At 40.9% G+C, this 24,610-nt stretch overlaps 2 protein-coding genes across 14 annotated transcripts; both read left to right on the top strand.

Annotated features, from left to right (window-relative positions):
- The first annotated feature begins 115 nt into the window (after nt 1-115).
- igsf21b (immunoglobin superfamily, member 21b) lies at nt 116-10,360 on the top strand. Of its 10 annotated transcripts, none has more exons than XM_076991976.1 (11): nt 116-398; nt 3,885-4,011; nt 5,125-5,237; nt 5,858-5,979; nt 6,108-6,226; nt 7,032-7,147; nt 7,251-7,734; nt 7,866-7,966; nt 8,430-8,622; nt 9,333-9,371; nt 9,516-10,360. In XM_076991976.1, the coding sequence occupies exons 3-11, from the start codon at nt 5,166-5,168 to the stop codon at nt 9,590-9,592; spliced, it is 1,323 nt and encodes a 440-aa protein (XP_076848091.1). In that variant the 5' UTR covers nt 116-398; nt 3,885-4,011; nt 5,125-5,165; the 3' UTR covers nt 9,593-10,360. The 10 variants fall into 10 exon arrangements, with proteins under 10 accessions (XP_076848091.1, XP_076848094.1, XP_076848093.1 ...); XM_076991979.1 differs by lacking the exon at nt 3,885-4,011 and adding an exon at nt 610-720; XM_076991978.1 differs by lacking the exon at nt 3,885-4,011 and adding an exon at nt 597-720.
- A 244-nt stretch (nt 10,361-10,604) lies between these two features.
- Nucleotides 10,605-20,372, top strand: dhrs3a (dehydrogenase/reductase (SDR family) member 3a). 4 transcript variants are annotated; one of them, XM_076991949.1, is made up of 7 exons: nt 10,605-11,053; nt 17,067-17,156; nt 17,236-17,379; nt 17,857-17,976; nt 18,830-19,068; nt 19,240-19,365; nt 19,573-20,372. In XM_076991949.1, the coding sequence occupies exons 1-7, from the start codon at nt 10,856-10,858 to the stop codon at nt 19,655-19,657; spliced, it is 1,002 nt and encodes a 333-aa protein (XP_076848064.1). In that variant the 5' UTR covers nt 10,605-10,855; the 3' UTR covers nt 19,658-20,372. The 4 variants fall into 4 exon arrangements, with proteins under 4 accessions (XP_076848064.1, XP_076848065.1, XP_076848066.1 ...); XM_076991951.1 differs by having other exon boundaries at nt 10,913-11,053; nt 17,067-17,142; nt 19,573-20,366; XM_076991952.1 differs by lacking the exon at nt 10,605-11,053 and adding an exon at nt 11,136-11,155 and having other exon boundaries at nt 17,067-17,142; nt 19,573-20,366.
- The last annotated feature ends 4,238 nt before the right edge of the window (nt 20,373-24,610 follow it).

Raw genomic sequence — 24,610 nt, 5'->3', positions numbered from 1 at the left:
CTTCTTATCTCTGTGCAGCCATAGGCGGCCCCCTCGTTAAACATATCAGCAGGCGCTGTGTGAGCAGCTCGCGCCGTGGCGAATGTGTGCGCGCGGTGACTCAAACCCAACGTGATAGGGAAACCAATTGAGAGCGCGTGCCTCACGGATAGTGACGTGTCAACACGATCTGAGCGAACCGAGCCGAGCTGTCAGGCTGATGTGATGTTTCCTGAAATGAGAGCAGTGTAACAACTTATCACACTTCACTGGATTCAGTCTTGGCTCCCAAAGTGATCATTCCTGCCTCGTGGACTTTTGGTAACAACACGGTGACCGATATGTCTAATTCAGCAAATGTTAAACCCACTTTAGGACTGGAGTGTTGAGACTGATTTCATCTACGAAAGATATATACGGTAAAACAGCATTAACACCCTCAAGTCTGAGGTGCATTAAAATACAGCCACTATCAAATTCTTAATGCTGATAGAATTTTTATATTTTTTAAGCTACGTGACTGATTAATTTGTGTCACTACGTAAAGAGATTATGACTACGACAAAGTCCATATTCAAGAAAAGGCATTCACTCGTTTTTGTGCTTATGAAATTTAGTTTTCCCCATCAGCAAAACCCTCGGTGATTAGCGCCCAGTGAGACGTTGTAGTGTCGGAGAATGTCGTCATCTCTTTGAAGAATAATCGATTAATCTGCGCAACAATAACAGAAAATGGGGAAGGTTAGTCAAAAAAAGAAGTACACCCATCACAAAGAGTGTAACTACTAACACACTGACAAAAAGATTAAGGAAGATAAGACATGAAGAAATGGCCAAACCAAACTAACCACGTACACACAAATCAAGTGTTAAACGCAAACATTCGTTTTTAAATAATACAATATGCGGAGAGACTCAGAGCATCCTGGAGTGATCGTGTCTGTCAGCAGCACTGACGGTTGTCACGTGTCATTTTGTTTTATATATAGGCCTATACACTTTTGTTTTGCTAGTATTTTGGTTATTGCTTCTGAATCCTTTCGTATCAGCTAGGCACAACAGGTTAAGTCTAATTACGCGAATTTGGTGTGCTTGGATACAGGCGAAGAAAAACTGCTTCAATATTCCCCGCGAAATGTATTTTCCATCATTAATCACATTTAGCACAAAATAACTGAACATGAGCTTCGTGGTGCTGTTTGTGGAGAAATCACTAATAATTTAATTTGTCTAAGTTATGTCGTTGTAGTAGGATACATTTAATTGACTATACTTTTTTATAACTCCAACACCGAAGGGATGTTGGGCTTGAATAATCTTTGAACATGTATTTCCTTCCTACTCTATGGACGCGCGAGGATTCGTGTTGCTCGAGCGCGTGTTCCTTGACAGGGGCGTGCACGTGCATTTTTGAGTGGGAACGCGCACGAAGGACAGGAATCAATCGGAGCTGCAGCCGCGATAATCCCACAAGATGTAATTCTGGATGCAGCCACAAGCAGCATATTCACAGGCGCTTCTCTGATAGTAATACAGAGAGTGAAACACATTTCGCCTGGATGACCAGACATGGCTCGGTTTGACGGCATCGCTACTTTAGAATGGGCTGTGCATGTACCACGGAAGAAGGTCTAAGGGAAATGGGAATGCGACATTTATGGTTAAATTCATTTCAACTTCGAAAATGAAGATTCTAATCACTTTATGCTTGCTTTTGTGCTCCGATCTAATGGATTGCGTGACGGGTAAGTTTTAAGCCTTCTTTCTCTCCGCCGATAAATCATTACAATGTACATAGTACTTTAACGTGCAAACTGATGATGAACAGTTGAGCAGATCTTATATAAACATATATATGTATGTATATGTATGTGTGTGTGTGTATGTATATGTATGTATATGTATGTATATATATGTGTGTGTGTGTGTGTGTGTGTGTGTGTGTGTATATATATATATTAGTCTTGACAAGCTAAACAGAAAAAACGACTTGTATATTGCGGCAGTACTGATCTCGTTTCCGCTCCAATGTTAACTTCTGCCCCAATCGTTTCATCGGGCTTCGTAATCCGGTGCTGTGTACACACTCTGCAGACTAATTTCATTGCTTGTTGTTATACCCACCGTTACACTTACTGCAGAATGACTTTACGCCTTGCACTTGTATCCTCTAAAAGCCAAAGTTGTAAAACATTTTAGCGTGGCCTTTTCGGCTTCTTAGGTTACATTTGTGCATATAGCACAGCCGATGATGTAGTCATTTACCTTGATGAGAGTAATTTCATTACGGAGAGGATGCTGTTTAAAGGACACCATGTCCCATTGCTTGATGACACCACTGAACGGTTATTTGGAAATCAAAGCTTAATCTTTTGCCCTGACCAACATTTAGCGGGTAATCTGCACGCAAAACACTTAAAGGTCATTAATGTCACGTCACTGATTAATGACATGATTCACTGAGAATAAACTCTTCTGAAGTGATATTTGAAACTTCATTATTTAAAATTGTACAGGTGCGTATTATCCAATGCCATTTTATATTATTTATTATTGTCCGGCCTATATTATCCATTGTGTGTGCGTGCGTGTGTGCGTGTGTGTGTGTGTGTGTGTGTGTGTGAGAGAGAGAGAGAGAGAGAGAGAGAGAGAGAGAGAGAGCGTGTTAGTCACAGTTGTCCAGTCAACGCAGGTGTGTATCTGTGAGATCCTCCTGATCATTCCTACTAGCAGTTATTCAGTGGTGCTTAGCCAGGCGTCACATCGTTTTACTGTAAGTGTCTTGATCCTAAAAGTGTATGTAGATGCTTCCTTCCTTCTGAACCTGTCAAATCAAGTTGAATCTCTTCATTTATCAGTGTTAGTAAAACAAAAGAATGAAGCTTCAAACATTTCTGAAAAAGAAGAATTTGACCAAAGTGACAAAACAAAGAAAGAATCAACAAGCTATGTTGATATGCATTAATCCAATAACAGTATATCTTCATGTATGCGTATAACATTGTGACAGCATATTTAACTTAAGGAGTAACAATATTCCATAGTGTGAAAATAAATTGAGCTTTAGCTTAATGTGAAAGGCAATAGCATATTAATAAGAAAAAAGCACATAAGTGTGTTTTGCATCCATATTTTAAAGTACTGGGTAAAAAGGTGCCATTGTTTTTAAATAACACCACAATGGAATCAGCTTGATGGATTTAGGAAAGGGGACCGTGGTTCATGGTCATTTTTTAACACACCTAATAACCACATAAACTGAGATTTACTGGCTTTTCGCTCACTTGTGATGTGTGCAACCCGTCAGTTGCCACAATAAACAATCCCAAGAAAGTATACCATGAAACTGAGTTCAGTTTGAACTGAAATCTCTGAAATTTGAATTTTCTAGTCAGCCAGATTTATGCCTGTAGGAAAGAGCCTGTCTCAAAATTAAGTTCATTTAAGTGTCCCAAATTAGTTTGTTAGATTAATACCATAAGTAAAGAAAACATATACTTATATTATCAAGGTCTTTCAGACCAGCCACTCACATCTCCTATGAAAAGCAGTAATGCTATTGTTCCTTATCCTACTGCAGGAGAATTCTTGTGCTGTCATTGCTCTTACTTAAGACCTGGTTTTAACCTCACACTGTAAACTGGTAAAGAGCTGTATAATTAACTCCTGAGTTAATTTAAGTGTGCTGGGAGCAGGGAGATTACTACAACCTGCACTACAACAATACCCTAGCATTAGGGACCACCTCGAACAAGATTTAGTCCAGGGTCTGTTTTCACCAGAAATTTCATTCCCTGTGGTCAAGGAAATTTGCATTTTTGCTTCTTTTTTAAAAAATATTTTTAAATCAAAGGCCTTGATATTTTGAATGATAGGGTTTATTAAGAGTGTTCCCAATACCACAGGACGTTCTGGTCTCAGTCTCTCAGCATGCAGCACACACAACCACTTGGCTGACAGAAGAGCTTGTGGATTATGGAAGGGGGAAAAACACAGAAAAATAATCCATTCACAGACGTCATAGCAGATGAGGTAATATAGAAGAACTGGGATATTTTGTAGGTCACTGAATTTGTGACAGATTAAATTTCTTCCCACACTGACTTCTCTTTATCATTCAGGGACAGTCAGAACAGGTGTGCACACAAGTCTTTCTCTGTCACTTGGCTGCATTTATCTGTGTCAGCTGACTCACTGATATTTCTGTTTACTGTGTGAAATTCTAATTATGTAAGAATCCAGTGTTCCGCTTTACAGGGATGCATTTTTTTTACTAATTCTGTATTAGTATAAATATGTTTGTTAGCAGCCTACCTGGTGTATGCCGGGTGGAGTTAAACTGCGATGGCTCATGTCATTTGTGATTGCATATTTGGTGGGTTGCTTTAATTCAGCCCATGACAGCAGTGTAACACCTCATGAAGAATGTACTTCAAAACCTTCTAATTTCACGTATTTCTAAGCAGTAAACTTTGTTCAATGAACACGTCACCTTGTGCCAGCTGTTGCATGCGTTGCTGTGATGTGGAATAGCTTGTCAAATGCATGTAAACAGATGGATGTTTAACTTCAAGAGCTAGTGAGCTCTAGCCCTGTCTTTAACATGGAATTAATATGTGGGTGACAAATCTGCTTGACATTTAGGGCATTCTCATTATGTGACAATTTAGAATTCTTTGAATATCTGTTCTGACAGATTTCAATGACGAATGATGTTTATATAATGAAGAGGCAAAATGAAGTTTGCATTTTTTTAACTCAGTTGTTTTGTAGATAAATATTTGTATAACAGCCAAGAAGTGTCTGCTGTTTTCAAACTACATGAAATTAGATCCTTTAGAAGTGTCAGTAGTTGGACTTTTTAGAAGTCATCTCCCCAAAGCTTGTTTTTAACCTCAGTATAGATCGCTTTTTCTGTCATTTTTATGATCAGAAATATATTTCCATTTCTGATGTTACATAAGAATTCCTTATCATCACTGATAAGTGCAGTGATAAATGTCATGTGTTAAATGTGATGTGTTTCAGTGAAACTGCATCTTTTGAGACTGAACATCCATTACTGTAATGTAATCTTAGCAGTTAGGACAAATGGGTTTTGAGGGCTACAGTTTGAGTGTATGATGTCTCTCTCCTGTCCTGCAGGGTATTTAGTAGTCTCCATAGAGCCTCTTCAACCTGTGGTTATGGGGGACACGGTGACTTTGAAGTGCAATTTCAGGACCGATGGCAACCTGAGAGAAATAGTGTGGTTTCGGGTGAGTGTGTTCTGAGTTATACGCATATGCCCCAATCATTTATATTGGTTTTTTAAAGAGCTAGTCATTAATTTCTTGCGTAAGTTTAACACCCCCCCCCCCCCCCCCCCCCTTGATGTGTGAAATGAAAGCAGCCTAAAATATGAAAATTTATTCAGGATTAAGAGTTCATGGTTCAGTGATTCTAGGACAAGCTTTCTTCCCTGCTTGGCTTTTTCTTGGCATTCAGGGCCATAGCCTTGATCGATGACTTTCAGGATACAGTATTCAATTACAGCGCATTAGCAGAAGGCCAAAATCTACTTCTCCTTTCATAATGTGATGACATATTTAATAAAACTCTGTCACGTCATTAGCAGAACACCAGAGGTTTTATTTTATTAATTACCTACTGAAGCATAAATCATTACACTCTCTGCATGAGTCAAGCAGATATATCACCAGTCCTTCATATGAATGTTAACAATGAAAACTTCCCCAACCTCACTGAAGCATTTTACTTCTCATATTTATAGATTTATTCATTATAAGTCAGTTTTTAAAGTCAGCTCTCCTGCACGCTTACTGTGTTTCTTGTTGTTGCTGCTGTTTTTGTTTGTGATCATTTCATGTTTTTATAGGTTACAGAGGGTGGTAGATCTAAGCAGAAAATTTTCACTTACGACGCCATGTACAATACCAATTTCTCTCACATGGAGGATTACCGCAGAAGAGAAGAGTTTGCTTACCAGACCACTGTTAGGTTTGTTACAGACATGGTTACATTCAGATGTGGTTTGCATTTGATATTACCTACAGAATGTACTGCTAGACTTTAATAACTACAGAACGCTATTCAAAATGGAGGCGCTTCTTCCCTGTGCTAACTAGGCTCCCTGAGGTACAGATGGAGGACAATGGCCCTTACGAATGCCACGTGGGGATCTATGACAGGACGTACAGAGAGAAGGTGGTCTTAGCATCTGGAAGCATAGCAGTTGTTGTTATGTGTAAGGTTCCAGTCCTGCTTTCAGAGGCCTGTATGGCTGAAAGGTTGAGCAGTGTTCCCCATGCTGCTGTCTACACACATATACAGCTGATCAGGTGGAGCAGGTCTGTGTAGCACACTGTCTCCAGATCATCACCGCTGTGCTCTTCCACCGCCTACAAGGATGAAAGATAGAATACAGGAAGATTTGATGCAGGTCACTTTTCACAGTTCTTTGATTGGGATCCAAAATGAATCAATTTGAAATGAAATAGTGGCTTGGTAAAGGCTTGTTTTGTCCTACCAAAAGCATTTTGCGGTTTGATAAGACTAATGCTTTGGGAAAGCAGATCATATTTTTCCTAAATTAACTGTGGCTTTATAATCAGTGCTTGCATTTTATAAAAATAATTGTGTAGTTTTGCACTGCCTGTTAGTTTGTGCATCTCTTGGGATGTCAGCAGGATGTTTGTCTGAGCCCTCTAGCTTGCTTTGCTAATTGCGTGACTAGTTCCCATGAGGAGAGCTTGCTGTGACTTGCACAGTGAAATATAAGTACAATCTTGTCTGTATGGACATAATTGACAACTTTCAGGGATACATACTGAAAAAGTATGAGATAATGGCAAAAATAGGGATATTTTGGTACCTTGCTTGTTTACAAAAACGTAATGGAGAGTGTATCTCTCCACGCCTGCAGGTTTGTAATTCAGCAGTTACTGACATAAAACATGGCTCAGGGTTCTTCCAATACCCTTGTGAACTTGTGTCTTCTTTCTGTCCGGAATGATTTAATGCACTAATGAATATGACTCTTTTCCTCTCAGCACCTCCAAAATCCATCTCTGTAATTGCAGTAGACCAGCCAAAACGATTCAATCGCTACGAGGCACAGAACTTCACACTCTTATGCACTGTGACCGGAGGAAAGCCCGCTCCTGTGGTCAGAGGCTTCTTATTAACATTCCTGAAAGTCATTCAGTGTGTTCTCGAGTTCACTGCATTCATGGCTTTATCTTTTCGTCTTTTGTTCGCCTCCCTCTCAGGTGTACTTTAAGAGGGACGGAGAGCTGATCGAGGTGCAGCCCTCCACCGCGTCCTCCGACAGGGCTGAGAGCAGGGGTTTGTCTGTGCCCATAGACAGCAGGTCTCTGATCAGCCGAGACCTCGACGACACCAAGCTGCAGAGGTCTATTTCGCTCCTGGACCCAGACGTCCAGCCGCCGCGGCCAGATGCGGTGCGGCCCCAGCAGAGATATACACCGAGGGTCCCGGGTCACGAGGGCCCCAAGCCCACCACCGAGATCATCCCAGAAACTGTGGTCAGCAGGGAGTTCCCACGCTGGGTGCTTAGCTCCAGCCCACTGTACTACTTCAACTACACGGAGAGCGAGGCAAGCGACGGTTCCGTGGAGGTGCAGGCCCTGCTCACGTGGCACCTGAACCCGCAGCTGGACAACGAGGCCATGTTCAGCTGCGAGGTCAAGCACCCGGCCCTCTCCATGCCCATGCAGGCCGAGGTCATCCTCTGTGAGTACGGGAACTCACCCAGGCCGGACGGGCGCAGTGTGTATCTGCTCATTTATGTGTGATGTGTGCGGTGTGATGTGTGGTGTGGAGCAGGCTTGTTCACTCCTTCTTTCATCTCCCGCTTTTCCAAGCTGCTCCAGAAGGACCTAAGCTCTCCATGACCCCCTGCAGGGCAAAAGTAGGAGATACGGTTCGCATCGCTGTGGACGGCTTCCAGACAGGGGTAAAAGGGGTAAGAGAACTAAGTTAGCTGGACTGAACAGAACGCCAAACTGACAGCATTGGTGATCACTAAGGAGAGATTTGACATGTCAGTTTGCCAGATCTAAGTGATGTAATGTAATGCAAATGAAAGAAAAATATAATAATGATATATTTTTGGTCTATAGAGGCTCTCGTTTGTAATTTTTTTAAAAGAAGCTGACAAAGCATCCACATTTAAACTAGAATTCTTGTAAGATTAGTGTATATGTGAGGTAAGAGGACCACTGCCAAAGTCACTGACATACTGTGGATTTCCTCTAAGCCTTTTCTCTCTTCAGGTTTTTAGTGTCATATATAATATGGGTGTCATCATGCCTTAGAACATCCATAACTGTTGACAACATAAATGGGCCTTTAAGCTTTTCAGTAGGACGTTAAAGCAGTTAAAGGTGTTGGGCTGTAAAGTGTTTCTCTGTGGTCCTGGTCTGTAGAACGAGGTGTTCCCAGAGCCTCTGTTCACGTGGAGTCATGTTGGAGGTCTACTCTTGGATGGCAGTACTGAGAGGGAGGGGAAGGTTCTGGTTCTGGAGCGAGTCCCCGCGGAGCTCAACGGCTCCATGTACCGCTGCACTGCCGAGAACCCGCTGGGCTCCACCAACTCTTACCTGCGTCTCATCATCTTTGGTCAGTATGCAGTGGCCACTCCCTGTTCACAGCCATCAGTTAGCATTTAAAAAACCCTTCTAGTATTCTGTAAATATCGAGCACTCAACCACTATGTGGTGTTCAAACAGAAACTCCCCCACACACTTTAAGGTGATATACAGTCCTGTAGATGTCGCTTGACACAATATGAAAAGGAAAGGTCAGTAGATGGTGGAGCACTTTTGAGCATTTATAGTTCTGCACAGTGACTGATCTCAGAACAGCTTCGTGCTTTTACAACAGGTACAAGTTGGTAGAGTTGTTGGGTGATGCCTGTTGGACTTAAAAAAAAAAACCATTGTAGAACCAAGCACTCATGTAGAGATTTAGTCATCTCAGAGATTTATTTGAGCCTTATCATGACTGATAGTTACTGGAAATAAAATACCAATGTGACTCACAATGTTCTGTGAAAGTGAAATACACACAGGGCTCATAATGTCAAGACATATTATCCAGTACTAACAGATGGATTATTTACCAGTGCTTAAAAATTGTAAATACTGTGGTATTGGTCAGTTCAGGTCTCTTGGAAATGCCTCGAAGTATTTGGTTATTACCAAACTGTTTCATATGGGTCAGACCACATTATTAATGGATAAGTATTTAATACGAGCTCTCAGGAAACATTTATTTTATAAATATCCTGTTACAACACCATCAATTTTGTCTTGTCTTTTTTTTTGTAGAAAATCCAAGAATAAAGAAGGAGACACTACAATTTAATGGTATTGCTGTTTATTATTAAAGACTACTGCTGGATAAATGGTGCCATAAGTCTGTGTACTTGATATTAGATATAGACAAAAATATGTATTGTGTATGTGAATGTTCAGTCCCTGTAATGTTTCTTTGTTTTGGGGTTTTTTCAGTGGCTAATTCAGGTGGAGCAGAATTTGGGCCCACGCACATCATTCTGCTGCTGTCAGTGACCCTGGAGTTTACATGAAAGAGATGTGGCCTCTTCTGTATTGACTTTTTCGACTGTCCAATCACCTGCTTTCTTTCTCTTTTGCTATCTCTCTCTGTCTGAGCTCAGCACAGTCTATGGAGACTAAATACAGATGAAGTATACTAGAAAGAAAACTCCAAACACACACTGCTTCAGCCATGCTTCAGTTACCAAAAACTTTGCTTTGAACTAATTTCTCTCTAACTTTAGGCAGAGCTATTTTTTTCCAGAATGGAACTGCATCGATCAATATTAAATTTCATGTTTTGTAAAAATGTTTTAGAAACTGTTTACCATGTGCAAGTAAATAAAGTCAAACGGCTAGAAACCTAACGCCAAATCAGCGTCACTTACCAATATGAACTGTAGATGGCAGTAGAGACTTCCAGACGAGCTATGTAACCTATGTCCAAATAGACCCACAAACCCGCGTGACTGGGGAGCAGTGGGATGTTGGTGTGTTGTGTAGCAGACTGTTATTGAAAGAGTAAGATGTCTAAAATCCAAGAGCAATACATTTCATACAACTGTTAGTGGGAGATTTTATTTATTCTTTTTTGAGACTTGTGGACTATGATGTTTGGAAAGAAAAGTTCAAGACAAAAAAAAACGTTATTTAATCGTCATCATCTTCAATGATATTTGTGATATTGTACATTTTACTTGCCTTTGAACTTTATTTGGACAGGGACATATCGGTAATTGTACTTGTGTCTCAGTAGTCGACAACCTACAAACCACTCGCAAGAACAATAAATACGTCTCGACTTGCTCAAAACATTGATTTCTATGGGTGTTGTCTGTTTTCCAAAACCCTAGCAAACGTGATAAATCAAGATCACCGGTTAGTAAGTGACAGTAAACTATGATCCGTACTGTCAAAAAAACCCCTAAACATTTGGGGATGACTGCACAGGAATGACTCCAAGTGTGTGATGGTGAGACTGGCCGACGTAAGCGCACCGTCCCACTTATAAACGCGCCCAGCGACTTACACCATTAACGGGACGTCAGGCACATATTGTAGAGTGTGTTTAAGAGAAACAACTTTCAACTCCATTAAACTAGACACGGGACACCTGGCACACAGGTCGACCCCCTCTTCAGTTACTGGGGAGAACTGTTAGATGTCGTTGTGTTCCTAGTTTTACTTCAACTGTTGGGTCCGACGATAAGTCACATCTGAGCTGACAGCTGATACCTCACTGACATTTGAGGGGAAGATTCTGGAGTACGCTTGTTCTGAACACTCGGACTTTCATGATGGATATGAAGCTTTTTGGATGTTTAGTGCTTTTTCCTATCCAAATATTATTCTGCATATTGAAAGCAACGGTGCGGTTGTTAGTCCCACTGAAACGTAAAGACCTGGTGGCTGATGTGGTGTTGATCACCGGAGGTGGAAGAGGAATCGGCCGCCACCTGGCCAAAGAATTTGCCAAGCAAGGAGCCAGAAAGGTAGTCTGTCCCTGACTTTACCTAAATTATCTTTGAAAGTATCGTAAGCTTGGTTAAATAACTTTTGGAATCTCTTCATAACATGCCTCTGTAAACAAATAGGTAAGATTAATGTTTATTTTAAGTTACCTTTATAAAATAATTATCTGAAAGTAATAATTCTTGTTATTACGTCTAATGTGAATTTAAACCAAAGCAGTCTATCACGACCACTTTAGCTTCTTATTCGAATTTCTCAGTCCACCTTAAATAATAATGCAGATGCGTTCGTTCGCCTATAGAAGGTGATCTTTAGTCATTCTCAAATTACTAGTGCGGACTGACACATATATTTCAACAGAGTGATGATCAGTGGTCCAAATAGTTTATAAAATTACAACATCCAGTTTTGTCTAATCACTTCTTCCCTGACAAAAGAAACTGTTAGAAAACAATGAAGACGTAACAATAAAGTAGCCTAATCAAGAATAAAAGGCTCTCATCCTGTCCATGTAAAATGTGATTTATTATGTTCCATTTAAAGTATGAAATTATTTATTATATTTCAAGTTGCAAATAGTGAACACGTAGTATTGGTGCATTGCAATAGTGACACAGATAAATAAATAAGTCAAATACAGAGAGATGCTGAAGGCGTCATTGTTATGAGGCGAGACGTAAATGATCCACCAGATTAAAAAAACATCCCTGTAGAGAAAACAGGGTTTTAGTTTGTCCCAAGGTGATTCAATAACTCAAAACTACCTGGCAATAATGATTCTTGAGTAATAGTGCAATGATGAATGAATAGAGCATGATATCCAGAGTGAGTCTTATACAGGTCAGGCCAGATAAATGGCAGATTTCAATGGGAGAACAGGGTCATCCCCTCTGTGGGAAATCTTGTTTTTGTCTGGATTTAATACCTCAAAACTACCTGGCAATATTGCACCCTGTGCAACAGTGCACACTTGTAAATGAATAACCTGAAATTCCAGAGGGATTTTGAAAGCCTTATTCATGTCAGGCCAGACAAATGACATATCCCTATGAGAGAACACGTCTTTCCCTCTGAGGAAAACCTGGATTTAGTCTGGCCCATAATAATATAATAACTTAGAACTATCTGGCAATATTGTACTCTGAGCAATAGCACACACTTGTAAATGAATAGGCTGAAATTCCAGAGGGATTTTCAAGGCCTTATTCAAGTTCAGCCAGTCACATAAGAGCTCCCCATGAGAGAACATGTCTTCTCCTCTAAAGAAAACTTGGTTTGAGTCTGGCCTGAATTGATTTAATACCTCAAACCAACCTGGCTATAATGCACCCTTAGCAATAGTAAACAAAGAAAAATAAATTAACTGAAATTCCAGAGGGATTTTAAAAGGTCTTATTCAACTGAGGACAGTTAGATAAGAAATGAGTGAACATATCTTCTCTAAAGAAAACTTGGTATTCAATTGATTTAATAAAACAAAGGTTAACAGATTATTCTTCTCACTGAGCAATAGTGCACACAGTTAGATTAATTAGAATCTGAAATTCCATAAGGAATTTGAAGGCCTTGCTCAAATCCAGCCACTCAAATAACATATCCCCACGTGGGAACAGGTCTTGGCCTATTAGGAAAACCTGGATTTAGTCTGACCTAAAATGGATTTAAGACATCAAACTACCTGGCAATATTGCACCATGTGCAACAGTGCACACTTGTAAATGAAAGAGCTCAAATTCCAGAGGAATTTCAAGGTCTAATTCAAGTCAGGCCAGGAAAATGAGAGAATCCCTAGAGAACACAGGTCAACCCTTGAAAGGAAAACCTGGTTTTAATCAGGGCCAAATAGATTTAATACATCAAAACTACCTGGCAATATTGCACCTAGTGCAACAGTGTACACTTGTAAATGAAAGAGTTGAAATTCCAGAGGGATTCTGAAGGCCTTATTCACGTCAGGCCAGGCAAATGAGAGCTTCCCATGAGAGCACAGGTCTTCACTCTGAGGAAAACCTGGTTTTAGTCTGGCCTGAAAGGATTTATACCTCTAAACTACATGACAAAATTAAACCCTAGGTGACAGAGCACACAGGTAAACCAATATGAATCTACAATTACAGACAGATTTGGACAGATTTGATGACTACTGGTCAGGCAAACAAGAAATGACCAAAAGTTAAATGGTCTCTTCCTGAACCGAAAACAATTTTAGTCGAGCTGAGGAATTTTAATGGCCTCAAACATTTTGGCAACATGGCACCCCATGCAATTGTGGACACAAGTCAATGAACAAGAAGCTAAACATTCTGAAGGCTTAAATCACTGTGGTCCTCAGTAAACAAGTCTGTAAGAGTGAATAAGTCTCCATCTGGAGTTTGGTTCAAGGTGATTTGACAATGAGCAGTAGTTAAGCAATAGTTCAATAGTTCACAGAACTATGTATGTATGAGAAACAGAAATTCCACATTTACGTAAGTTGGGTTTGTGAAATGAGAGATTGATTATAGAAAAAATAACCCTATGCCAATTAGTATATTTAGTTAACAACTATTCATTAACAATATACTATAAGCTGTGCTCCTCTCCATGTATGTTGTGCATGCACAGGTATGTTAAAGACAGTGTGTTAAAATGTAAGGCTACGAGTGTAAGTCTATGAATGTAAGTCTATGAATGTAAGTCTATGAATGTAAGTCTATGAATGCTGCTATCCAGTATCACTCAAAGAAGGATGGCTGGCCTTGTGATTCTGGTCCTCCAAAGTATTTTTCCTAGGGGAGCTGGTGTTCTTGGCTGTCTCATTAGACAGCTGGACCTGAATTTAAGTTCAGCTTCATTAAGGCCATTTCTGTTGTTAAAAGATTTTGATTCCTCATGGTCAATTTCAAGAAACAGCTCTTGTCCATGAATCCAGGATTAAAAGACTGTAATATCAGGAATATCAATCCATGGTTTTTAATGTGCCGTTACACATTGGAATATATTCTAATACTGAAAGGTTTCCAAACCTGTTGTTTGACTGGCCTGGCTTGAAAAAGGCCTGAAAGTCCCTCTGGGATATAAGTCTCTTATTTACCTGTGAGCACTATTGCTGTGGGTACAATGCAGTCAGGTAGTTTTTTATTAGGCATTAAATCAATTTGGGCAACACTAAAACTTTTATTAAATGTTCTTTAGAGGACAAGACATGTTCTCTCATGGGGAGCTCTTATGTGACTGGCCGAACTTGAATAAAGCCATGAAAACCCCTCTGGAATTCAAGCCTTTTCATTTACAAGTTTGTGCTATTGCTCAGGGTACAATATTGCAAGGTAGTTTTTACTCATTATATCATTATTTACCAGACTAAGATGTTATGTTATTTTTCTGGACCAACCTAAATAAGGCCTTTAAATTTCTATGGAATTTCAGCTTATTAATTTACAAGTGTGCACTGTTGGCAGGTAGTTTTGATGTATTAAATGAAATCAGTTCAGACTAAATCAAGATTTTCTAAAACCAGGTTTTCTTTAATGGGGATGATCTGTTCTCTTATGTGGGTATTTTATTTGTCTAGCCCACCTTGAATGAAGCATTTGAATTCCCTTCTTATTCATTTATCTCTATGCACTACTGATCAATGTACCAGATTGCTAAGTAGTTTGAAGGTATTAAATCACATTGGCCCAGGGTAAAAATAGGTTTTCCTTACAGGAACATACTTTTGCTATTTCACTTGTCTAGCCTAATATGAATATCAGCATCTCTTTGGGGTTTGTGTGCTGCCCCTTTATCTCGGCGCACCGCTGCTCAGTGTGCTACTATCGCAGTCTTAGTAATGTGCTAAAGAGCGCCTTCTACAGGCTCACTCTTGTTCTGCATCATTATTTAAGGTGGACCGGAAAATTCGAATAAAAACGCTGCGAATTAGAAGCCAACGTCAGCCTGTGGTAACTTGGGAAGCTGACTGTGAGCGTGTCCTTAGGCATTATAAAGGCTTTAGAATAATTGCGTGACAATTATGCTATATATCCTATCTGACGTTTACATTTTCAGCAGGCAGGGAAAATTCAAATAAGCTAAATATTTTAACTCTATTATCCAGTTCTTCTTTGTGTGAAGTAAACACTGTACTCTATGAAACAGCCCACTGGCGTGCTACAGATCTTCACTAATAGCCACAAAAAGCTCTTCAGACTGTGTCCCTTAACACACAGCTCTATACTGTAGTTTCACGTGTGATGGCACTAGTTAAATGTGCTTAGACAACAGCACTTGAACTGAACCACCTCTGCCCCTGAATGCAAAGTCAGTTGTGTTTCATGTGCCTCCTCAGATTCTCCTCTGAGGGCACACAAACACAGGTGTTTCCTAAGCCTTTTTGCCTTTACAAATGTACAACAATGGAGTGCTGACAGGCAAGACTGTTTTGTTGAGCTTAAATGATCTATGACTTTTTAACCTTCCAACGCATACTTCCCTGTGCTGGGGACAGGGGGGTGGGCTTAAGAAAGAACAAAGTTCAACACATTATGACCACAAATTCTGTGTAGAACGTCTACAAAGACATTTAGGTCATAATGTGTCGAACATCTCAGATAACTGTCCTTTAAAACGTCACCCATCATTTCGCAGAAATAGAAAGAACAGGGTCTGCTCAGCTTGTGTAGGCGAAACGTAGCAGATATTCACAGGGTCTCTACTATAATTTAAGCAAGAATATTTCCAGTGAGATCAAGTGACAGGGACAAGGTTTAAATTGGAGAATATGCGTGTGAGTGAGGGTGTGTGTATATGGGGAATGGAGGCTTGTGGGTGTAGGTGTGTGTATCTGCGTATGTGAATGGATCTCGTGCAGGTGGTGTAGTAGACAAAAAAAGCACCTTACAGATTGGTTACCACAACCAAGTTCACTGGCAGGTCAGTCGGCTTTAGAAGAGAAGGACTGGTGATGTCATCAGTGTTATTGTGCAGGCTTCTCACTCCCAGACTCAAATGGAAAAGCCAGAAGAGTTGAGTGAGTGAGTGAGTGTGTGTGTGTGTGTGTGTGTGTGTGTGTGTGTGTGTGTGTGTGTGTGTGTGTGTGTAAGCCAAACTAAGCAGACATAGACAAGTCAGGAAGGTTATAAATGGTTCTTTTTCAACTAACGATCATGAAAATATGTTTGTGTTGTAGACTGCTTGTCCTTTTCAGTGGCTTAAAAGCATATTTAATACACCTATATAAGCTGAAATCCAGCAAAATCAATGTTTTTATTAGTATAATATCATCATCAAGAAATGTTTATTTACTTCTTTTTTGTGGTCAGAGCACCATGTGTAAGCACCATAAGGAAGTCCTTCAGTATGTAGATTGTAGAGTACGGGGGTTAAGGTGTAGACCAGAAGCTCCATGCTCCCAGCTGGGCACTGGCCTATGCCTGACCCCAGCAACACTCCTCTAATGAGGAGATTGCAGCCCCCCACCCCCCCCACCCCCTCCCCAGTGTCCTCCTGTGGTCCTATTGCTTGTGCTATTACTGAAAATGGCATACATTATGTGTGCTGCTTGTGCTGCTGATAGGGTGTGAGTCAGGAGACAAGTCTTCCAGTGGTTGAGAGCGCACACCTGTTGCTTACTTATGCTAGTGCTCTCTCTCTCACTGTGTCTCTCCCTCTCTCTCTCTCCCTCTCTCTCTCCCTCTCCCTGTCTCTCACACACTGAGATATTAAGCAGACAAAAAAGGCTCATCGTGGGACTGAACCATGTAATGCCTTTGAGCGCGTGTGAGTGAGGGAGATGAAGACAGACAGGCCAAGGGTGGAGGACTCATTTTTGTGTTACCTCTCTCTGACCCTCCACCATCCCCCCCCCCCCACCACCACCTCACACCACCCCACCCCTCCCTTCCCCTCTGCAAATGACAGATGTAATAGGCAGTGAGTGGAGCATCCCACACAGGGTGATCCAGTCTGTTATCACTTTCGCTGCTTCTCCCACGGTCTCTTGCAGAAGGAACTGGGGAATACATCACTGTTGTTAATACATCATTGTTGTTTCCCTCTTGGTTTTTTTAGAACGCCTTTTGGCTCTTACAGCATTTACCGGCTGTTCTGGGCAGCTTTAGTCATGCGCACGCATGCTGTTCCTCAGGTGACGTTTCACAGGTATCTCAGAGAAGGTTTCTGGATTTTCCGATGCCCTGATGTTACTGCTCACTCACGACTCCTCCTTCTCCTCCATCAGGTGATTCTGTGGGGCCGCACCGAGAAATGTCTGAGAGAGACGTGTGGAGAGATTACCAGGACAGGGACTGAGTGCCACTACTTTGTGTGTGATGTGGGGAACAGGGAGGAGGTGTACCAGCAGGCCAAGCTGGTGAGAGAAAAGGTAATATAAAGCTGATTGTGTTTGCACTGCACTCACAATGCCTTGGAGGCAAGACTGTATTTGCACATAAAACTGCTTTGGCGAATTCTGTACACAGACATTGTGTGTCCTATTTCCAAAAAGTAGTGTATTTCTAAAACACGGGTCCAGTTTCCTGGAAATTGATAAAATAGTTGTGGACTAATTGTAATGTCAGTGGGAACCCACCATTGAAAGTGTAAGACTAAACTTGGTCCGGGAAATCGGCCCTCGGAAACACACCTGGGGAGCTGTTAAGTCTCTTGTCATAAAGCAGAAGGAAGTATATGTTGTATGTGTAAATCCATGGCATCAATAACCTGTAGAACCTTTTCAAAGGCTCAGGTGGTCTTGTTTATACAGCCATTGTTAACAGTAGGGTTAGAGAATGGGCAATGAAAAGGTCTTCAAGAAAAAAGATATACAAGTCCAGACTGGATGTTTCTGACTCTTTTAAAGGTTGGAGATGTGACCATCCTTGTAAATAATGCTGCAGTGGTTCATGGGAAAACCTTGATGAAGAGTGACGATGATGCACTTCTGAAAACACAGCACATCAACACACTCGGACAGTTCTGGGTAAGAGGGACAAATACAGCGCTCTTCTGTTCTCTCGACGGAATTCATCAGAAACATCCCAGAGTAACCTCTCACTGAACCCAACAACTGCACACGCTTTCCTTTGTGGATTTCAAAACATCCTTACTTACATAAACACATTCAAGTCATTTGGCTTGCTATCTGTTATAGAACATTCCCTCATAATTATTAATCTGTGTTATTGCCAGTAGATGGAAAATTCTGCTTTACACATTGCATTCCTTGCATAAAGCAATCAGTGCCTTTTATATAGAAGTTCTATAATAACAAACCCAGCCTTGATAACTGGCTGCTCCTTAAATAACCATCCGGGGATTCATTTGCAATAAAAGTTGAATTGGTGATATAGGAATGTTTATAGAAAATCTGATTGATTATATAAGTCCAACATTGGCCATGTTGTTCATAACAAATTTATAGTCTGTGATAATCAGTAGTGACATTCAGATGTTTTAGATATATGTCAAGTAACCAGCACTAAAGCTGGTAGTAATATTTTTGCTCCTAACTTGAAACACATGGAGGCTTTGGCAGAGCAGACTATGATAGGTTGAGGTTTGGCATGGGGAGGAGATAAACGTAATAATAATAGTTTGCTGTCATTAATCCTGGAGATCTGGAGATCAAACACCAAACGTAGAGGCCAAAATTCAAACATCTGCTAAATGAATCAAGTCTTCTTGTTGGCCGTGTGACTTTGACTTGGGGGATTCCTCAGCTCTTCTTCAGTCCTTGCTGCTTTTCATCTTATCGGAAATTCCTAAAGCTAGTTGGGGGAATAGCAGCGGGGAACAGAACAATGCTAAATGTGTCCCGTCCCTCCTCCCCACAGACCACAAAGGCCTTCCTGCCTCGGATGCTGGAGTTGTGCCATGGCCACGTGGTGTGTATCAACTCCATCCTCTCCCTCTCCTCCATCCCTGGAGCCATCGACTACTGCACATCCAAAGCCTCGGCCTATGCCTTCATGGAGAGCCTTACGCTGGGCCTGCTGGACTGTCCGGGAGTGGACTGCACCACAATACTGCCCTTCCACACCGACACAGAGATGTTTCAAGGCATGCGTGTCAGGTATGCGTTTCGCAGTCAGAAGACGAGTGTGGGTTAGTCAAGGTGTTAACATGGAAGCTCCTACTATAGGTGTAGATGTGTTTGTACGCATGCAGGGAACAGGGAAAGCAGGTTATATTGCCTCTACACTTCAATTCAACAGTTCATCTAGTTCTTCATCGCCTTTGTCAGATTCCCTCAGCTGTTTCCCCCTCTGAATCCTGAGATGGTGGCCCAGAGGACTGTAGACGCAGTCAGGACGAACACAGCCTTTGTAGTTCTCCCGTGGACCATGCACCTCCTTGTCATCCTAAAAAGGTCAGTTTCCATCATGTCTTTTTTTCCCACAAACGAATGTGAATATATATATATATATATATATATATATATATATATATGTTTTCTTTCATGTAAAATCCATTTATACCGCTAGTTTTTCCAAACGCGTACATAAGTTTAATAGGATTTGACTGCCACGGGTTAAACCCGTCCCTTCACTAACATTTGATGTTGCTCTCTCTCCAGTCTCCTGCCACAGTGTGCGCTGGAGGAAATTCATAAGTTTGCAGGTAGCTACACCTGCATGAACACATTCAAGGGACGAACTTAAAGGACCAAGTGCAGGAATACGAAAGATCCTTTAAGCCAACTCGTCATGCAAGCACTGCATCCCTGGATCGACAAACAAGCCGTAGCAACAGGACTTCAGAATCGCAATGATTGGTGTATCACAGTGGTTGTTTATCCAGTGTAATTTTGTCACTGGGTATAATGTGGAATCATCATTTGTAGTTGCTTGTGTTGGTAATACTGATGTATTAGTCTATGGCTGACAGATTTGCTGTTGAGAGTGCTCGTTGAACCTGCTAAGGGTGCTGGAACACAGACTGGCTGAGAGAGAATCAGGTTCTGGAAACAGTGTTCAGTGAAAATGCCGACGCCTCGCACCAATGTCGTGGATTTTAGCAATCAAATGGTTTTTTTTTTTTTAGATTTTTACTAATTTTAAATGCTTTTTTTTTGTAATTTAAGACCATGCAAGCAGTTTTCTTCAACTCACTTTGAGTATTTCCATGTATATATGTCCACACTAATGTCAACATTAAATAAACAGTGTTTGATATTAAAATAACACCAGTGAGTATTATTTTGTGTTCATAGGGGTTTGAAAAAAGGAAATGTATGTTCCTGGCAGTAGTCTTGTTCTTCCTCAGCCAAAAGCATTTCATGGTCAGCATTCTTCAACCACAGGCCAACCAACCATGAGCTCATAGTTCTTGATGTAGAGTTGTCAAAACACAGACTCTGCTTAACAGGAAAGCACAGCAGCCACTGGAGGTCTAATGAACAGATTTAAGAGGTTGCCTTCATTGTTTCTGGCCGTGTCAAATGTGTTTCTGTGCTCTGTTGTTATGAAATCATAAAGACGGCTACAAAAATACACACAGTGTATTTATATAACAACATCATAACTACAGCATAACTAATTTTAGAGTTGAGGAAGGAGGTTTGTGCCTTATAAAAAAGTCCTACACAGATTACAGGCAACTGGTGTCTTTCTAAAAGTGTCCATTTAAGACACAATTTAGGAGGATTTATTGGAAGCACACTGGGGATGTTCACCGATAAGAAACAAGCATAAAATATTATTTTTATGAAATGATTTCTTACCAGGCTGTAATCCAGCTGTATTGTTGAATAGAAACAATAATGTAGAGTGTTTCAGAAACAGAAAACACAAGATACAGTAAAAGTCCTAAAGTTTAACTGACAAAGAGTTTGTTTTGTATTTTTGGCATGTAACAGGTTATTTTTTCAATGCCTCTGACACCATAATTACGTTTGCAGTTCAGTTCATTTTGCAGCTAAACTCTGGATCTCCGTACGTCCAGAAGTGCCCGTGGAAATGTTTCTGACTGGGATCATGACATGAAACTCTGTCATAGCTGCACGTGTGTTGGAGAAGTCAGCTCAAATCTCAGGGGGTGAGTTCAGAACAAGGTTAGCCAAATAGTAGATTAATGTGAGGAGCTTGGTGGATGGACAGCTCACCCTGTGATGAACTCTTTGCCCAGAACAGCTTCATGAGACTCTGCACAGGTGGAGAAGAGCAGTCATAATGGGGGTGGGGGTTGGGTGTAGAGGGAGGGTGGGGGCCAAAGGTCTTATCCACCACCTCCGCTGTTGAATATAACCTTTATAGTGTCAAACATTAACAGCTGACATGAACCTTAATAGCAGCTTTTACATAACCTAGGTGTTCCATTTTGGCAGTCATGTCAAAGCAATCAGCATTCTATAATCTCAAAAATACAAACACAATTAGACTTCTTGTCAAAATAAGACATTCAGAAGCTCATTCATGAGTTGTCCTTACTGTACTTCCTAGAAATTCAAACAAGTTCAGTAAATTCAAAACACACCTCACAGATTTCTCACTAGATGCAACAATAATGGTATTACCCTTATTCTTACATTCTTACAACCAAAGTTGACCAAAATATCTTTTCTCATGAAATGCTGTAATTTTGTCTTCCATATTGTATCACATACTTGATTTTATGCACTTTATGACTTAAATTTTTTTAACTTTATTTATTTAAAAGTTTGTTTTCACTCTCCTGTTAAAGTCTTTGTATTTCCCTTTTATTTGTGAATTGCTTTGTGTATGACGTGTATAAATAATCTTGTCTTGCCTTCAGAGAACTATCTTAAGCCATGTGTGAACCAGATTTGCATTTGAACATCCTGGAGTCTTTATTTGAAAATGCCAGTGTTTTATTAACCTATAAACCTCATGTTTAATTAAAGCGCTCATAAGTGCATCTAATTCTGGAATCTGTTTTCCATTTGGGAAGAGTCAGTCTTTTTGGGTCTGCTGAGATTTATAGTGTTTTCTTGTGAACTGAACTAAAGAAAATATTCAGTTCCATTTCTTAAATCGTTCAGTTCACCAAGGCTTTATGGAAAATATCTCAGGGGAAGCCTTTGTGGTAGAAGACACATGCATGAAATTGGGTATAATGGTGACGGTTGGCTGAACAATTCTTGACCTACAGTATGAAAAGATTTCATTCTTCATTTGGCTACATATAATGTTCCACGCAATACAAGTTTTGAACATTTCCATAGATTATCCTGTATACCCATTAAACTCCTTGTGCTAAAAATGGCTTTGTCTCCGTGGGCAGGCTGGCATTGTGTATGCCCATTGTTGAGTAACGAGTCAGAGACAGGAGGAGACGCGGACTGTGAGCTGCTCTCCTGTGTGGGGGAGACCCCGTAGCCTCCATTACACCGTCAGTCAACAAGAGGAATGAAGGTGGATGTAGGGTGACCAAACGTCCGTATTTCCCGGGACATGTCCGTATTTCACGTCCTGTCCCGGGCGTCCCGGGATATTTTTTAAAACTGTGGAAATGTCCTGGTTTTTAAATTACGTTAATCGGGCCATTAATTCTACAGGCACTATGACCCTGAGCACGGCGCTGTATGACACGGAATCCCTGAGCCTCATCATACTCAACTGGCGGAGAACCAACAACTTACGTTCGCCCCCCCCAACGCTCGACAACTTACGTTCGCCACCCCCCCCCCCCCCCCCCCCCGCGCGACAACTTACGTTCGCCACCCCCCCCCCCCCCCCCCCCCGGGTCCTGGTTTTCCCAAACAAAATATGGTCACCCTAGGTGGATGCGATTCGGCCGCCCGATTCGGGGGTCTCCACTTCACCGTGCCGAGAGAGAATAAAGTACGAGATTATGCAACCCTGCAAAAGTCAAACGAAACACATTCAACACATCAGTGAAAACTAGGTCACTTCACAGTGGCAAAACCAATGTATTTTAAATTCTCCTTGTAAGTCACAAGTTCTCTTCAAAGATTTGCCGACATCAACATAAGCCACTACTCTTAATTACGAGAAGATAGCTGCATAGTTTTCCAACTGACAGCTAGGAATGTTCCCCATCATTTAGAATGATATCATGCATCACCTCACTGGTGGCTTTAGTGTTAGGAAACATCCTTCCGCACCTCCTTTATGGACCTGAACACAGTCCAATCTTGCATTAAAAAAGGTTGGCTTCATTTTGTGGATCCATCTATGATTAAAGATTTGCAGGAATGATACTGGCTTGAAGATGTTCTTTAGGCAAAAGGGGCTATACTGTTGGCAATATATACTATTCAGTTATAGCCATAAAAACAAAGACATGTTACACCTGTTTATCAAACTGCGAAAAATGAAACCAGTCTAACAAGCCAAAGTCCTGCTGCACATAAAAACATTGTAAATGTAAAACAAATGGAAATATCTACAGCGTTGACAGTATATGGTGCTGCTTGAACGTTTGTGTGAACATGGTTATTGTTTTCTTCAAAAAAGTCTTATGAAACGAACATCCAAATCTCAATTTGTAAAGCAGAGCTTCCAAAAAAAAAAAAGGATTCACAGGAAAAAAAAGATCATTTCGTTATTTATTCAACTAAAGTAATGCATCTTTCAAAAAACTGAAAATCTGTCAAGTGCAAAAGTATGTGAAATCCTTTAGTTAGGAACTTGTGGCACCTCCTTTTGCAACCATTACTTCAACCAAATGTCTTCTGCAACCACAAACGAGTGTCTCATATCTGCTTTTTAGGGAGTTTGCCACCCCTCCTTGCAAAACTCCGCCAGTTGAGAGAGGCTGAGGGATATCTGGCATGTACCGCCCACTTCACATCTTGCCACAGCATTTCTAGGGGATTGAGGTCTGGACTTTAACTGGGCTAATCAATAGTGCAAATCTTCTTTATCTGGAGCCGTTACTTGGTAGTTTTGCTGGAATGTTTTGGGTTGTTGTCTTGTTGCATAATCCATTTCCGTCCCAGCTTCAACTCCCTGACTGATGACAGGAGATTCTGGTCAAGAATTTGTTGATAGGTCTGAGAATTGATGGTTCTCTGGATAATATGGAGTTGTCCAGGTCCGGAGGCAGAAGAGCAGAACCAGACCTTCACATTTCCACCACCATGCTTGGGAGGAGGGTCTTCTCTTTATATTTATGCAGTTTTGACACTTCTCCAAACATGGCGCCTATGATTGTGCCCAAATAATTACATTTTGGACTCATCTGTTCAGAGAATGGACTTCCAGAAAGCCTCTGGTTTGTGTTCTCGTGCAAAGTTTAGATGTCCAACTTTGTTCTTTCTTGAGAGGCTTATTTCTAGTAACTCTCCCAAAAATGCCATGTCTATTGATTTTTGGCCTGATTGTAGACACATGTAAATTTATTCCAGATGCTGCCAGAAGTCTGCAACTCTATGGATGCTATGTGTGTGTTGTGTGGGTGGTGTGTGTGTGTTGTGTTGGCGGTGTGTGGATGATGTGTGGGTTTGGCCTTTACCTCAATTTATTATCATTCTGTTGCTTCTTGGTGCAAGTTTTGATGGTCGTCCACTTCTGAGCAGAGTTGTACTTGATCTGTGTGCTTTACTGGTTTCCTCTCCCTTTTAATCTGTGTGGCTAAAATCCTTTCTCAAGGATGTCTCGTTTGGTTTGCTTAATTGATTACTTGAGCAC

Source organism: Brachyhypopomus gauderio, unplaced genomic scaffold (genome assembly GCF_052324685.1).
Source record: "Brachyhypopomus gauderio isolate BG-103 unplaced genomic scaffold, BGAUD_0.2 sc88, whole genome shotgun sequence".
NCBI lineage: Eukaryota > Metazoa > Chordata > Actinopteri > Gymnotiformes > Hypopomidae > Brachyhypopomus > Brachyhypopomus gauderio.
This window is presented reverse-complemented; position numbering and strand designations above follow the sequence as displayed.

Coding starts and splice junctions, on each gene's coding strand:
- igsf21b (XM_076991972.1), top strand. CDS start 1,592: ATGTACCACGGAAGAAGGTCTAAGGGAAATGGGAATGCGACATTTATG. Junction 5,238..5,857: donor GAGAAATAGTGTGGTTTCGG/GTGAGTGTGTTC, acceptor ATGTTTTTATAG/GTTACAGAGGGTGGTAGATC. Junction 7,735..7,865: donor GCAGGCCGAGGTCATCCTCT/GTGAGTACGGGA, acceptor CGCTTTTCCAAG/CTGCTCCAGAAGGACCTAAG.
- dhrs3a (XM_076991949.1), top strand. CDS start 10,856: ATGATGGATATGAAGCTTTTTGGATGTTTAGTGCTTTTTCCTATCCAA. Junction 11,054..17,066: donor CCAAGCAAGGAGCCAGAAAG/GTAGTCTGTCCC, acceptor TGGTTTTTTTAG/AACGCCTTTTGGCTCTTACA. Junction 19,069..19,239: donor TTTCAAGGCATGCGTGTCAG/GTATGCGTTTCG, acceptor CGCCTTTGTCAG/ATTCCCTCAGCTGTTTCCCC.